This window comes from Mustela nivalis (genome assembly GCF_964662115.1).
Source record: "Mustela nivalis genome assembly, chromosome: 6".
Taxonomy (NCBI): domain Eukaryota; kingdom Metazoa; phylum Chordata; class Mammalia; order Carnivora; family Mustelidae; genus Mustela; species Mustela nivalis.
Window position 1 is genome coordinate 16,552,339 of NC_139025.1, and position 15,004 is coordinate 16,567,342.

General features: G+C 37.0%; 1 protein-coding gene across 50 annotated transcripts in view; it reads left to right on the plus strand.

The window, feature by feature from the left end:
- The window catches only part of TTLL5 (tubulin tyrosine ligase like 5), a 285,101-nt gene that overhangs the window by 112,397 nt on the left and 157,700 nt on the right, over positions 1–15,004 (plus strand). For 15 of the 50 annotated variants that reach the window (XR_014312442.1, XR_014312443.1, XR_014312448.1 and 12 more), the window contains 3 exons: positions 1,684–1,767; positions 2,358–2,759; positions 11,062–11,249. Coding sequence is in view for 26 of the 50 variants with exons in the window: in XM_082733576.1 (XP_082589702.1) it covers positions 1,684–1,767; positions 2,358–2,759; positions 11,062–11,249 (674 nt within the window). In the remaining 24 variants the exon portion in view is untranslated. Of the gene's footprint in view, positions 1–1,683; positions 1,768–2,357; positions 2,760–3,403; positions 3,428–11,061; positions 11,250–15,004 lie in introns of all 50 variants that reach the window. The other 35 variants (XR_014312446.1, XR_014312447.1, XR_014312451.1 and 32 more) reach the window with 4 other exon arrangements.

The following is a 15,004-nucleotide window of genomic DNA, read 5'->3' on the forward strand; positions in this document are numbered from 1 at the left end:
TTTGAACTGTCCTAGCTTATCTAAATTCTGAAGTTAGTTGATTCATCTGTTTTTTTATTCCTTCTACGCATTTCTTCCAAGCACCTGTTGTGTGTCAGACATTGTTATGGATGCTGAGTATAAAGTGACCAGGGCTGTCGTGGTACCTTGACTCATAATGTTTATTGTCTAGAAGATAGAATTGGGTGCGTAAATGTAGGAAGAAGGTTGGTGGAAGCTCTGAAAAGCTCCTCTAACAGTGTTGAGGAAAAGAGGCTGAGGAGTTCTTACAGTGAGGTTGGGGTAGAGAAAAGCTCGTTAACCTAAGGAGGTGAGGGCCTACATACTACACTACAGATAGTGATTTTTTCCCTGGGGAAGCCCTGTGGGGAAGCCCTGACAGCATCTGTTTGTACATATGGGTCCCTGGAAATTCTGGAGTTCATGTATTAAGGATGACCTCTACATAAGATGTTCTAGACCTATCTAGACCTATCAAGAATAACTAGAAAGGCAGTAGGAAGGCCTCAATCTAGGAAACCACACTGTGACATCTGGTAGCATCTGGACTGATTTCAAACATGAGCAGACACGTGTGACAGTATTACCACGGCTGGTGGTGACACAGAAAATAATCCCTACGTCCTTATTCTTTCATTCTGAAAGATGGTGTGTAAATTGGCCTTTCTTGAGTTTTTATATGAACTCGCCCTGACACAAGATTTTGGAATATTTCTGCAAGGATGTGATTAGCCCTAGCTGTCCTGTTTCACTATTCTGTGGTAGGGAAAACAAACAAACAAACAAACAAAAACCCCACTAGTTTATTAGAGTGGAATTTATTTTATTAGAGCGATTTTGTCTTGAATATACTGATCACCCTATCTTAAGTAAACTCACTCAGCTTGCTCTGGTAAAACTTAGACGTTCACTTGAAGATCCAGAGCTATTGTGGGTGCCTGGGTCGCTCAATCAGGGCGACTTGTGATCTCTGTCTCTCTGTCAAATAAATCAATAAAATCTTAAAAAAAAAAAAAAAAAAAAAGTGGAGTGAGTTTTGGCTCACTTGATTTTGGCTCCGTCGGTGAGATGGGGCCCCGTGCCATGCTCTGTACTGGGTGTGCAGCCTGCTTCAGATTCTCTCTTCCTCTCCCCTGCCCTTATCCCCCCACCACTCTCTCTCAAATAAGTAGGTAAATAAATAAAAAGACACAAAGTTATGGTAGTATTCAGGTATCGTGCCAACAAATATTGGGGCTGTTCTAGCTTGGCTATTGCACTACTCCATACGACTTGTTTGCTCCATATGATTTCTTTGTTCCAGTGGGTACCACCGACAACCTTGGTTTCTTAGTTTCCCTAGTTTGAATTCCTGGTAGAAGCATCTGACTGCGCTTACTCTTACTATTATTTTTTTTCTTTTCCAGGCATGTCCTAGCTTGTTGCCGTTCATGGATGTCTGCCCTGGGTTTAAGAACTTTTCCCTGGTTCAGTTAGCTGGAATTGGGGTTGGGGATAGTTGGGAATCTTCTGACTGGTTGCCCACTCAGCAGGGCTGTGGATGTGGCCAGCCTTGGGAAAGTGTGGTGGGGTAGGCAGTGTTCCTGCGATCAATTAGGAGTTGTGTTATATTTTGGGAATAAAATTATATGTGGAGTGTTTGATTAGTAGGAGAGCCTAAGCTCAGTATTTATCTTCTTTCAGATCACCCTGAGACGACGGAGGAAGTGAAAATAAAGCAGCCCAAACAGCAGCAGGCAACAGAAATTCACTCCGACAAATTATCTCGTGAGTGACTTCAAACCTTCCTAGATTTGCCGCTCTCTTATAAATCACTAAAAGGGGAGGAAAAAAGTCATATAGTAAATGATTCTAAAGCTCAACGAAGCTCCTTTTCTTTGTTCTTTTCTCTTTACTTAGAATTTCCTTCTGTTTACTGATAACCTGTTTTCCTTCTGAGGAATTTTTCATTTTCTTAATATTTAGAAATTCTGAGCTCTTTTTTTTTTTTTTTTTTCCTAGAAGGGTGAAAAGCAGAGGGAGAGGAATTAGCTGTCACCACCAGAAACTTTTGTCTTAATGTGCTTACATTTGTAAAATGCCTGCTCTGGTTGATGGAGGTAGCCTCAACGCCAGCTCTTAGAAATTCTAGGACTAAAAGTAAACTGTTTCTGTTGCCAGGTTGTCTTGGTGGGCATAATTCATTAAGTTCACGTTGCCCAGTCATTAAAGTCTCTATCTTTGATGATTTCTGTTTCATGCTATGATTATTTTGATGTTTAAGAATGTTTACTTCATGTTTTATAGAGATTATATGTCAGTTTTTCCTAAAATGATCTGTTTTGTTTTGTTTTATTTGTTTGTTTTTGTTTTAATAGGATTTACTACTTCAGCAGAAAAAGAGGCTAAATTAGTCTATACAAATTCTTCCTCTGCTTCTTTCTCTGGTCCTGCTGCTACTCTTCTGCAGAAAATTCCCAATACCCACTTGTCATCTATTATTACAACCTCTGACCTGTCAGCAGGGCCTGGCCACCATTCTTCTTTATCTCAGATTCCTCCAGCTATCCCCAGCATGTCTCACCAGTCAACAATTTTACTGAGCTCAGTCCCTGACAGTGCCTCTCCCTCCATACATCCTGGGACACAGAACGCACCAAGCCCTGCTGGCCTGCCACGCTGTCGATCAGGCAGTTACACCATTGGCCCCTTTTCCTCTTTCCAAAGTGCTGCACACATCTATAGCCAGAAACTGTCTCGTCCCTCTTCAGCAAAGGCAGGTGAGTGTGAGAAAATGAAAGGCAGCCTGTGATGTCAGCTCCTCCCCAGCCCCGAATAAAAAAAAAAGAAAAGAAAAGAAAAGAATGCCATCTCTTCCGTTTGCCTTTTCTTTTGAAAGATAAAGGGACACATGCATTGTTCTAAGGAAGAGTCTTGCATTTGGTCCAGTAGGATTCATCCATTAATATAAAATGAATCAGGATTTCTTTGAGATGCTGGATAAAGAGATGAATGACAAGGAGCTTACAGTCTAGTCAGGAGATGTTTCCATCACAGACCTGCAAGTGTCTATATACATTCTTTCTGAGTAAATTGTTATTTTTCAGAATAAATAACTAAGGAACTCTTAAGGTATCTAACTTTAATTGAAGTAGGTAGACCCATATTATCAGTGAAGTTTTTCCCTCCATTTTTGATAACAGTTTTATTGAGATACAATCCAAATACTGTGAAATTCACCACTTTAAAATGTGCAATTCAATGGTTTTTAGTATATTCACATAGTTGTGCAACCAACACCACTCTCTCTTATTTTAGAACATTTTCTGTATCCCTGAAGAAACCCCATACCTTTTTGTAGTCAGTATCTGTTTTCTCCTTCCCCCAGCCCTGGCAACCACTAAACTACTTTCTATCTCTGTAGATTTGCCTACTCTGGACATTCTATGTAAGTGGAATTATACAATTATGGTGTATTGTGAATGACTTATTTCACTTAGCACAACATCTTCAAGGTTCATTCGTGTTGTAGCATGTATCAGTGCTTCATTCCTTTGTATGGCTGAATAGTTTTCCATTGGATGGATATATCATACTTTTGTTTATCCATTTATCACTTGAGGGATATATGGGTTGTTTTCACTTAAGTGCTATTATGAATACTGCTGCTATTAATGTTTGTGTATGAGTTTTTGTGTGGACCTATGCTCTCATTTCTCTTGGGTATATACATAGGAGTGGAATCACTGGGTCATATGGTAGCTTCATGCTTTTTTTTTTTAGTAACTTCCAAACTGTTTTCTTTCAAAGTGACTACATCATTTTGGTTCCAGCAATGCATGAAGGTTCCAGTTCCTCCATATCCTTGCCAGCCAATCCTTACGATTGTTTTTCTGATTTTATCTATTCTAGTGGCTTGGAAGTAGTGTCTCATTTTTGTGGTTATCATTTCCATTTCCCTAATGACTAAGGATGTGGAACACTTTTCATGTGCTTTTTGGCCATCAGTATACCTTCTTTGGAAATATTTATTCAAATCCTTTGCCTGTTTTTAAATTGAGATACTTGGTGGTTTTTTTTTTTTTATTGTTGAGTTATGTTCTTTATGTAGTCTGGATACAAGTCCCTTGTCAGATACATGATTTTGAAGTATTTTCTCCCCTTCTGTTGCTTATCATTTCATGTTTTTGAAGCACAAAAGCTTTTAATTTTGATGACATCCAATTTATCTGTTTTTCTTTATGCTTATGTTTTTGGTATCATATTTGAAAAATTATTGTCTAGCCCATGGTAACAAAGATTCATATGCATGTTTTTTTCTAAGAATTTTATAGTTTGGGTTCTTTCATTTAGGACTTTTATCCATTTTGAATTTAACTTCTGTGTAGATGTGGCATAAGGGTCTAACTTCGTTCTTTTTCATGTGTATATTCAGTTGTCCCAGTGTCCCATTGTCTCAGTTCAACCATTTGTTGAAACAGTATTATTTCCCTATTGAATTGTTTTGGCATTCTTATCAAAAATCATTTAATCATGAATGTAAGGGTTTATTGTGGAGTCTCATTTCTGTTCCACTGATCGATATGTCTAGCCTTATGCCAGTACCACATTATCTTAATTGTTGTAGAATTATAGTAAGTTTTGAAGTCACCAAGAGTGATTCTTCCAATTTCATTCCTTTTTTCCATAGTGTTTAGAATATTCTGGATCCCTTGCATTTTCATATGAACTTTAGGATCAGCTTGTCAATTTCTGCAGAAATAGGTAGATGGGATTTCGATAGGATTGTGTTGAATCTGTAGATTAATTTGGCAAATACCTTACCATTGATAAAGTTTTTAAACAGTTTAGTAATATCCATGTTAAGATGAGTTACAGCTAAGCTGTTTTGTAAATAGTCAATTTATATTTCTTAGTACCTGATTTCAAATGAAATGAATATTATGCAGCTTGAATCAGATATTGAATGTCTAATACGTCATAACTATGAATATGGGCATGTATGTGTGTACTAATTCTGAGTGGTTATTCTTGTGACTTAATCTAAGATCAAGAGTATTAATAATCAATAATGTTCTGGTTTGAACTGTTTTCTCCCATTTGAGAGAGATTAAGTAAGATCATTGTCTCCAATACCTTGTATTAATCAAAATTTTCTTTAAAAAACCTTCCTTTTTCACATTTTTCCCAGAGAGGGATAGGGAACAGCTAGTTAGTTCAAAAATATTTTTAAATTTCTGTTTTGATTTATCCTTTGACCCAAGGATTGTTTATAAGTGTACTGTTTAATTTTCAGATAATTGGCATTCTCTACTTCTTGTAATTGTCTATTTCGCTTATTCCCATGGCAGTCAGAGAACACATCCTGAATGGCTTAAAAAGTAGTAGACAGCAACATAATAAATGACAACAATAGCTTCCAAGTGATTTGGGTTAAATTTTTCTGTGGTTATTGAATAGTTTGAGAGTGAGAGTAGGATATGATTTAGCATCACACATTTTAAAGATAAATACACAGTATAAAATTTCAAAGGTTCCCACCAAAAGAGTAAAAATATGGAAATTCTAAACCTTTTGGAAGAAGAAAAATGAATTGAGAAGGAAGCTTAGAAAAAACTTAGAAAAAAGGAGAAATGAAACTGAATAGCAAACCAAGTCCCAATGTCAAGAATCAAATAAATGTAAATGGGCTGAACTTCTTAGAAGAGTGTCAGGTTGAATTTTTTAGAAAATCCAGATGTGTGCTGTTTACCAAAGAGAGATACACCTAAAGAGAAGGAGTGGTTGAAAAATAAAAGGATAAAGAAAGAGGGGCACCTGGGTGGCTCACTGGATTAAGCCTTTGTCTTCAGCTCAGGTCAGGATCTAAGGGTCCTGGGATCAAGCCCTGAATGGGACACTCTGCTCAGTGGGAAGCCTGCTTCCCCCTCTCTCTCTGCCTGCTGCCCTGCCTACTTGTGATCTCTCTCTCTCTGTCTGTCAAATAAATAGATAAAATCTTTAAAAAAAAAAAAAAGAAAAGAAAAGAAAAAAGGGGGGAATAAAAGAAAAAAAAATGGCTCGCTTATTAAAAAAAGGATAAAGAAAGAAATGCCATGTAAATACCAACCAGAAGAAACATGGTATAACTATATTAACATATGCTTAAATAGACTTTGAGATAGAAAATTTTCTTACAGGTACAGACAGTAATTACATAAGACGAAAGGTAAAGGTTTAGTTCAGCAGAAAGATAAAGCAGTTCTAAGGGCACCTAATAAAAATAACTTCCAAATATAATATTTGTTCCAAAACAAAGATAGATACAAGTACATGAGTACATGTCTTAGTGGGAGATTTCTACATACTCCTGTCAAGTACTGATAGACTAAAGAGATTGTTTTAAATCAGCGAAGATAAAGAGGATTTAAACAAGTTGATCAGCTTTATCAATTTATCATACATAGAACGGTGTATCCAATAATTAGAGAAAACACCTTTGTAAGCACTCATAATATATTCATAAAACCAGTCATCCTACATCATTTAAGACAAATATCACGGAATTGGTATCATACAGGCACATTCTCTGTCACGCTACAGTTAAATTGAATGGCAATAACAACAAGCTATAGTGTATAACAAATCCTCATGAATTTCTGGATTAAAAAGAGTCAAACACTGGGTGTTGAATGGAGGTTTGAATCACTATTTTTATACCTGAAACTATCATTAAAATATATATTAACTAACTGGAATTTAAATTAAAACCTGAAAAAAAAAAACATAAAAAGCATCAAGGAAGAAATCATAATGGAAATAAATGTAAAAGTATTAGAACTGAATGATAATGAGAAAACTGTGCATCTGAGTGTATGGAGTGCTATGAAAGGCAGTATGAGGAGGGAAATTGACTGCCTTAAAAACTTTATTTGTAAGTAAAAGATAATTGTATCTTCTAAGTATTTAATTTCAGACATTATAAAAACAAAACATCATAAATCTAAGTATTTAATTTCAGACATTATAAAAACAAAACATCATAAATCTAAATAAAGAAAAAGAAATAATAAAGATAGGGCAAAAAAAAAAATCAGAAAATTCAGAAATAAAGTACACTAGAGAATATCAAAGCCGGGAGTTCTTTGAAAACCCTAATAAGATGGACAAACCTCTGGTGAGACTGATCAAGAAAAGAGAGCAGACCTGGAGAAATAGTACAAGGGTTGGAAAAGCTGTAGAACATGCAAATATTGTGTAGGTGACAAAAGAATTCTTAACTGTTTTATTCCAATAAAACTGAAAACTTATAAAACAGACAAATAGAAAAGTATAACTTACATAAAATTGACTCAAGAAGATGAAAGCCTCAACAGTCCTGTAAATATTAAGATAATTGAAACAGTAGTTAAAAATCTCACAGAATTTGAGGCCCAGATAATTTTATAAGGAAGTTCTAACTGTCTTTCAAGGGGCAGATAATTCCAATCTTAAACTCTTCTCGAGAATGGGAAGAGAAACAGTATTTATCTCTTTTTGAATGCCTAGTTTTATCTTAATAACAAAACCAGTTGAGTATAGTATTGGGGAAATTACAGACCAGCTACATTTATGCACACAAATGCAAAAATTCTAATTAATATATATATCAATATATAAGCCAGCTAAATCTAGCAACATATGAAAGAGATAGGACACTGTAAACAAGTTTATCCAAGGAACACAGGAAATGTATTATTAGATGTAAATGTATATTAGATGTATATTAAATGTATATTAGAAAATGTATAATTGACATCTGTCACATCAGCAAACGAAAGGAGAAGAACCATATTCATCTTCGTAGATGCAGAAAAGAATTTGATAAAATTCCACACTCATTCATGATAAAGCTCTCAGCATACTAGGAAGAGAAGGGAGCCCTCTTAAGCTGAAAAAAGCTATCTGCCAAAATCCTACAAGAGGTATCAGTATAAGTTGGTAAATGTTGAAAGAATTAACATTAAGAGCCATAAAAAGATGCCCACTAATATTGCTTCTATTTAATGTTTTACCAGAACCAGCATAGTAAGACCAAAGAAATTAAAAGCATAAGGATCAAAAAAGAGGAAATAAAATTTGCTTATTTGCAGAAAATACATTGTCTGCATAGAAAACTGAAAGCAATCTACAGATACATTTTAGAAATAATTATCTTAGCAGTATAGATGGCCATGAGATCAATATTAAAAATCAGTAGCTATTTCTGTATATTATATTAGCAACAAGTTATATTAGCAACTGTATAGTATATTAGCAACAAAGAGTTAGAAAGCAATTTTTTTGTAGTGTGGTTAAATTTATATAAAATTTACCATTTTAACTACTTCTAAGTTTTTTAATATTTCTTTTTTAAGTATACTTAATTTTTTTGTTATGTTTATAAGTTTACAGTTCAGTGGCATTAAGTACATTCACATTGTTGTGTAAGAGTCACCACCAAGGAAACAATAAATTTAGGAATATAATTTAGGGATAAATTTAGGAATGGAAGGAAATTTTATATGGCTTTTTGAGGGACATTAGAGAAAACCTAAATAAAATAGATTAAATAGCCTAATGTGCATGGATGGAAAGAGACAGTGTCCTAAATGTTTCAGTTCTCATCAGATTGATTCCTAGATTCAATACAATTCCAACCAGAACCTCAACAGGTCTGTTGTTACACTTGATAAGCTTATTCTAAATGTCCAATAGTGAGAACCTATGAAAGAACAAAAATAAGGTGGAGGAACACCTTATTATGACTTACGTAAAGATGTGTTAACTAATGGGCCACCTGGGTGGCTCATATGGTTAAGCATCTACCTTCAGCTCAGGTCATAATCTCCAGGTCCCGTGATGGAGCCGCACATCTGGCTCCCAGCTCAGTAGGGAGTCTGCTTCTCCCTCTCCTTCTGCCCCTCCCCCTGCTTGTGGTCTTTCTCTCTCTGTGTCTGTATCTGTTTCAAATGAATAAATGAAAAAAAAAAACAAAAAAGATATGATAACTAAGAGAGTGTAGTTATAGACAAATGGACCAATAGAAGAGAGCAGGAAGTTAGAGACACACAGATACATATCCTGTGTTTGATACCTATCCAAGATGGCATTGTGTATAATGGAAAAGGAGGGGTTTCTCAATGCATGGTACTGGGATGATTAGTTAATAGCACAGAGGAAAAAATGAAATCAGGTCACTGACTTACACTATGTATAAAATTAACTTTAGATGCAAAACTTAAAACTTCTGTAATAAAATAGGAGCACCTGGTTGGCTCAGTCGGTTAAGCATCTGACTCTTGATTTAGCCTCAGGTCGTGTTCTCAGGGTCATGAGATTGAGCCCTGTATCAGGCTACGAGTTCAGCAGGGAGTCTCTGGGAGATTCTCTCCCTCCCCAACTCCCCGCACTTGGGCGCCTGCGTACATGCATGCACTCACTCTCCTTCTCTCTAAAATAAATAAATCTTTAATAAAAACTTCTAGGATAAAGTAAGATTATCTTTAAGATTACAGGGTATGAAGCAAGTGAAAACATAAGCAAAACTTCCATAAATCAGTAAGAAAAAGATAACCCAATAGAAAAATGATCAGTGGTATCGGAAAAGAGATAACACACGCTTAGCGTCATGATCAATCTGTGAATGTAAAAGGAGACTACAGGGAGATTTTTACCCCCTTAGAAGTGGGAAGAATTAAGATACTTGACAACACTAAGTGTTGGAGGGGATGTGGATCAGCAGGAACTCTCATATTTTGCTTATGGGAGTGTAAAAAAATGCCACTTTGGTATTATCACATAAATTTACAGATTTATGTACTCTGTGATTCAACAGTCCCATTCTTCGGCACCCATACAAGAGACGTTCTTTCACACACTCACCGTGAGATGTATTTAAGAGTGTTCACCGCTACACTGTTTATAATACCAACACGCCCACGGATGGGGGAAGAGAAGAATAAGTGGTAGTGTACTTGCAAAATGGAACACCAAACCCCAGGTTAATTAATGCATTTTAAGCTATGCTTCGCAAGGATGAATCTTGAAAGTATGGTATTGAATGACAAGAGCGTATCTCAGGAAACTGCTACAATAAGATACCGCTTTTGTAGAGCTTAACACCAAGCAAAATTATCTAGTATTTTGTTTATGCATACACACACATGCATACAAATACATTACTGAAGGTATTTTTTAAAAGGAAGGGAATGAATGATAGGCGATAAGGGATGTCTCAAGAGAATCACACAGTTGATGTATATTCAATGGTAATATGGTTTTTGAGTTGAGTAGTAAGTTCGTAGGTTCATTATAGTATTCTCTATAACTTACACATCTGTTATGAAATTTTCTATGTATCACACAATAAAGTAAACATGAAACAGTTAACAGATTTCTATAAAGCAGTGTCACCAAATTGTATATACCAATGATCACAGTTATATAAGCATTAAGCCAGAAAGAAAACATGTTACAGTGTTTACTAGGTTAAATCTTTTTTTCCAGTGAGATATGTGACTTTCATCATAGAAAAAATAGGAACCTTGATTTTATATTAAATATCTTTTTGCCAGAATTTCGGTGCTCAAAAATAATAGAACTCTGATACTGTAGTTAGAAGAAGAGCATTTAAGTCTGAAAGGAAAATGAGTCATTTCATCAATAGCAGATTATTGGTGCTTTTCTAATTATACTGTTTTGCTTTCATCTGTTGTCCCTTTTGAGCTTGGTAAGAAGGTGGGTTATTTGACCGTGACATAGACTACTGACTAGTATAGTCCCATTACAAGAAATATTAAGAATTATTCTGAGTTTTAAAACTACGCTTTTTTATTCATCAAAATTAGTGAATTCTAGGAGTGGTTGTTTCCCACTGCATATGATGAAATTTGGTGTGCATGAAGCTTTCCCGGTAAACGAAAACATGTTGATAAATGCTTGCGACAAGTTGTCAGAGATCCCTGGGCTTCCGTAAAGTATCTATTGGCTGAGATTTCTCTGTCCTCACCCTAAGTTTTTCAGGGCTTATTTCCTAAGAGGATAAAAACTTTTCTCTCTCTCTCTCTCTTTTTTTTTTTTTAGCAGGCTCATGCCATCCAAACAAGCCGCACTCGGGAATGGCTAAAACACAAAGAGAGGGAGAAGATGGGTCTCTGTACAGCAGACGGTATAACCCAAGCATGGTCACGGCCGAGCTGCAGCGGCTGGCTGAGAAGCAGGCAGCCCGCCAGTATTCCCCGTCCACCCACATCAGCCTCCTCACCCAGCAGGTACGGACGGTTGGGGAGCCAAAGAGTTCTTTGGTTCCAAGGATTGCATTAAGGACAGGGGACTCTGTCTTTCCCTGCCTTTGCTCACTTCCTGTATGCTGATGCTTGTTGAAGGAGTATTAGTTGGGGTGAGCAAAAGAGAGAGTGTTCCTCTTCATCTTTAAAGAAAATGAGCTTCTGTTACAGGTATTCCAAAGTTAAGTCTGCTCCTAACTCTGATGTACTCATTTCATGGATAAACTGACTTGAATGTTCAGCTGTCAAAGAGACTTTTAAAGGATCTTTAAAAATAACCTCTTTCTTTGGTAAAATTTTCCAGTGAATTCTCATCTTAGAAATCTTTTTACCAGAATGCCAGAACATTACCTTTTCCTTTCCTTTTTTTTTTTTTTTTTTTTAAACTATACCACCTTTCATCTCTTGCTCTCAGGATGTTTTATGGCTACTGACTGGTAAAATATTTCAGTCCACCTTTAGTCAACACATGTCATTCTCCCCATTTTATAGATGGGGGAAACTGAGGCTGAAAGAAGTGATACCGTCAGGGTCATTCGGGAAGCTGGCTGGATGGAAATAGATACCACATTGTTGACTTAAGTATAGATGCAATAACAAGCCTACAACACAATGAAGTTAGACGAAACTTCTACAAGAACTTTGGGATTGTTTTTGCCTTCCTTGCTGATCGTCCTCATGGTATTTAACCAGAAACCATATCTTCTCCCTTTCCTTAATGCAAAATGGCATCAAAGTCCTCCTAAGAAATTACTATAATTCAACTCCACAGTTACATTTTGCTCTATCTCTGCCACAGAGTCTTAATTAGTGGCAACTCTGTAATGGTAATCAAGTCTAGGAAAAAGTGAAGCTGAAAATGACTGCGAGCATATGTTAAAAGTAGGCAACACACTGCTCCCTGGTGGTACCCTGCTTCTCAGTACGAAGTGTAGAACCAAAATTAAAGGTAAGCTTAAACTTTACTTCAGCCTCATCCCAATGTGTGAGGCTGTAATGAAAATTCTTTTTCAAATCCCTAATCATTTGAAGGGAGTAGATGAGGAGAGCTGATTTGAAATAGGAAGCAAAGAATCTTATGAGAGCAGTTTTGAGACTTGAGAGGGTGGGCGAGATAGATTTTACAGATAGAGTGATAGGAGGAAAGTACTAGAATGTTACGACGATGGTAGAAGAAGAAGGAATTTTGAAATGTGAAGTGGGTGTGTGGAAGGGAGAGAGCCAGTGGTCTGCTACTTGTTTTTCGCTGGGTCACTGACAAGAGTCTATGTTCCCAGTTTATAAATGAGCAGCTAGAAGCACCAAGACATTAGGAAATTTTCTTTGCAGTCATAGTAAAAAACATAGCCAATATTAGTGTTTACATATTTTCAGCTTCTGTCATTTGGTAAGCTGCAAAGCTTGCAAAATGCCAAGATTCTGATCCTCTGGGACACTAGGGAGATTGTATTCTAATTCAAAGTCATTTTCTTCAGTCCATCTTTCTTGTCGAAGAAGAGCTTCAGAGCCAGAGAATTGAAAAGTCCATCAGACTCCTGTACGTAGGAATCTGAACTTACCATTAGATGTCAGTCTTAACTTTTAGAGTCTGGTAAGAGGGTGGTTGGTGCTCCAGACAGTACTGAGGGAGGGGCTGGAGACTGGAATAAGCAGGGTTGGGTGGGGGAAAGCGAGCTAGACCAGCCATCTGTAGATCTGTCTTCCACCACCACGGACCAACTGTGGGACCAGCTGTGATCTCGGACAGTTCACTCAACTTCCAACCTAAGGCTCTGCTCTTGTTGTTGGAGTAGGCTCCTGAGGATAGTATGCAAAAACTACTTTGTGAAGTCTAAATATCAGATATTTGGAAAATATTGGTATTTCCGCCATAAAAGGCTTTCAATAATAAGTTATTTCTAATTTGATTCAAAAAAGTCGTTTTTAGATAAAATATAGTGTTACCCAAATGAACTTGGTTATTGAAAAGCTCAATTACATGTTATCTGGGTGCTACCCCTCAGAGCAAGTAATTCCTTAATTTGGAATTTGGAAAATTCTTTTATCCTTCTTCTAGCAAATAATAACCTGTTACGATGGCTTTATAGGGGCTCTGGCCCATGTGTTTACTAGTGGGGGTGCAGACCCAAAGTGGGGGCTGCTCTGCCTTCTCTCTCAGCTTGGGCCGTGAAACCTTCATGGCAGATTCATCAGAAGCAGCTTTGTGTTCAGTAATTACTTCGAATGCATTTTTACTCCCTCGTACCTGCGAGTATTTCCTTATTTCCAATTCCTATTTCATGTTTGTGTTTTCTTTCCTTCCTCCTTCCCTATCCCTTTTTCCCTTCCTTCCTTTCAAATCCAATAGGGTTCCTGTTTTCTTCCCCTGCTTCCTTTTTTTTTTTTTTTTTTTAATAAGATCATTCTGGTTAAATTTATTCATTCTATTGTTTTAATGTTTTCTAATTGGTTGTTTTGTTTTGTCTTGACTAATTCCCTTCCTTCTGCTTTTGCTAGCTTTTGTTTTCTCCCAGTCTCTTAAGTGGGATACTTACTTTCATTCACTCTTGTCAGTCACTGTATTTAAAGCTATGAATTTCCCTCCGAGTATCACTTTCATCATATCCCATGAACTCTGATGTATCTTTACATTGCTTTTCTGGGTAAGGTGTTATGAAACCTACCACTACATAAGGAACACGAATTTTTAATTACTTGTGTTTTGGAAGATAAGTATAAAAAATTAAAATCCTTGGGTCCGTTTTTGAAAAATCATTTTCTTTTGTCTGTAATTTCAGCTGCTTACCTCATTAAACCTTTTAGTGGCATTGTTCATAAAACTTTTAATTCAAGTGTGGTTTTTTAATTTATTCATTCAAAAACATTTTATTAAGCTCTTAGGAATGTTCCAGGCTTTGGTACTAAGCCATGGGGATGATATAAGACATAGTCCTTGGCATGAAATAACTCACAATCTGGTAAGGGTGACAGCCACATAAACACATCAGAGTGCTAGCATGGAATGTGCACGGAAGAGATATTTCTAGGGAATAGCAGAAGTATCAAAGGGCACGCTACCTATCCCAGCCTGTGTATGGGAGTGAGAAGGCCAGAGTAGCCTTCTTGGAAGAGATTATATCGAAACTGAATCTTGAAGGTAGGCAAGTGGGTGGCAGGAGAAGGGTGAGGGCAGGTTCCAGAATAAAAGCTAGCCTGTATGTGTCTAGAGAAACAGTAGGCTGATCAGTGGTATTGGAGGGTAGGGAGTCAGCAGAGAGCAGCTAGGATGGAAGCTGGAAGAGAACACAAAAGCTGATTTAGGGAAAGCTTTCACTGTGAAGGAACTCAGCTTCATCTCATAGATGACGGGGATGGAGGAAAGGGGCCCAGAGACAAGGTTGGCTTTGCCTGTTAGCTTGATCACTCAGGTGGCTGGAGAGGAGGGTGGGTTGGAGGGTGAGGCAGCGTCACCACGTTTCCTTCCCGCTCACTGGCGAAGATGCTGAGGAGCAGTGAGCTAGCCAGAAGTAAAGACGCAAAGTACCCTGACAGCCCCAAAATTTTATAATAAAACTTGGAGGTACCCAGAATTTACATGAGAGGCTACATTGTTATGGATTTGCGTGGCCAAGAACAGAGCCTTATTTAGCTTGTGATTACTTTCACTACTTCTGTTATGATGTAACTCTTTATAGCCTACAGCACAGGGGAACATCAAACGTTCCTTGCCCCACGAAGTAGCCACAACAGCTACTTCAGAA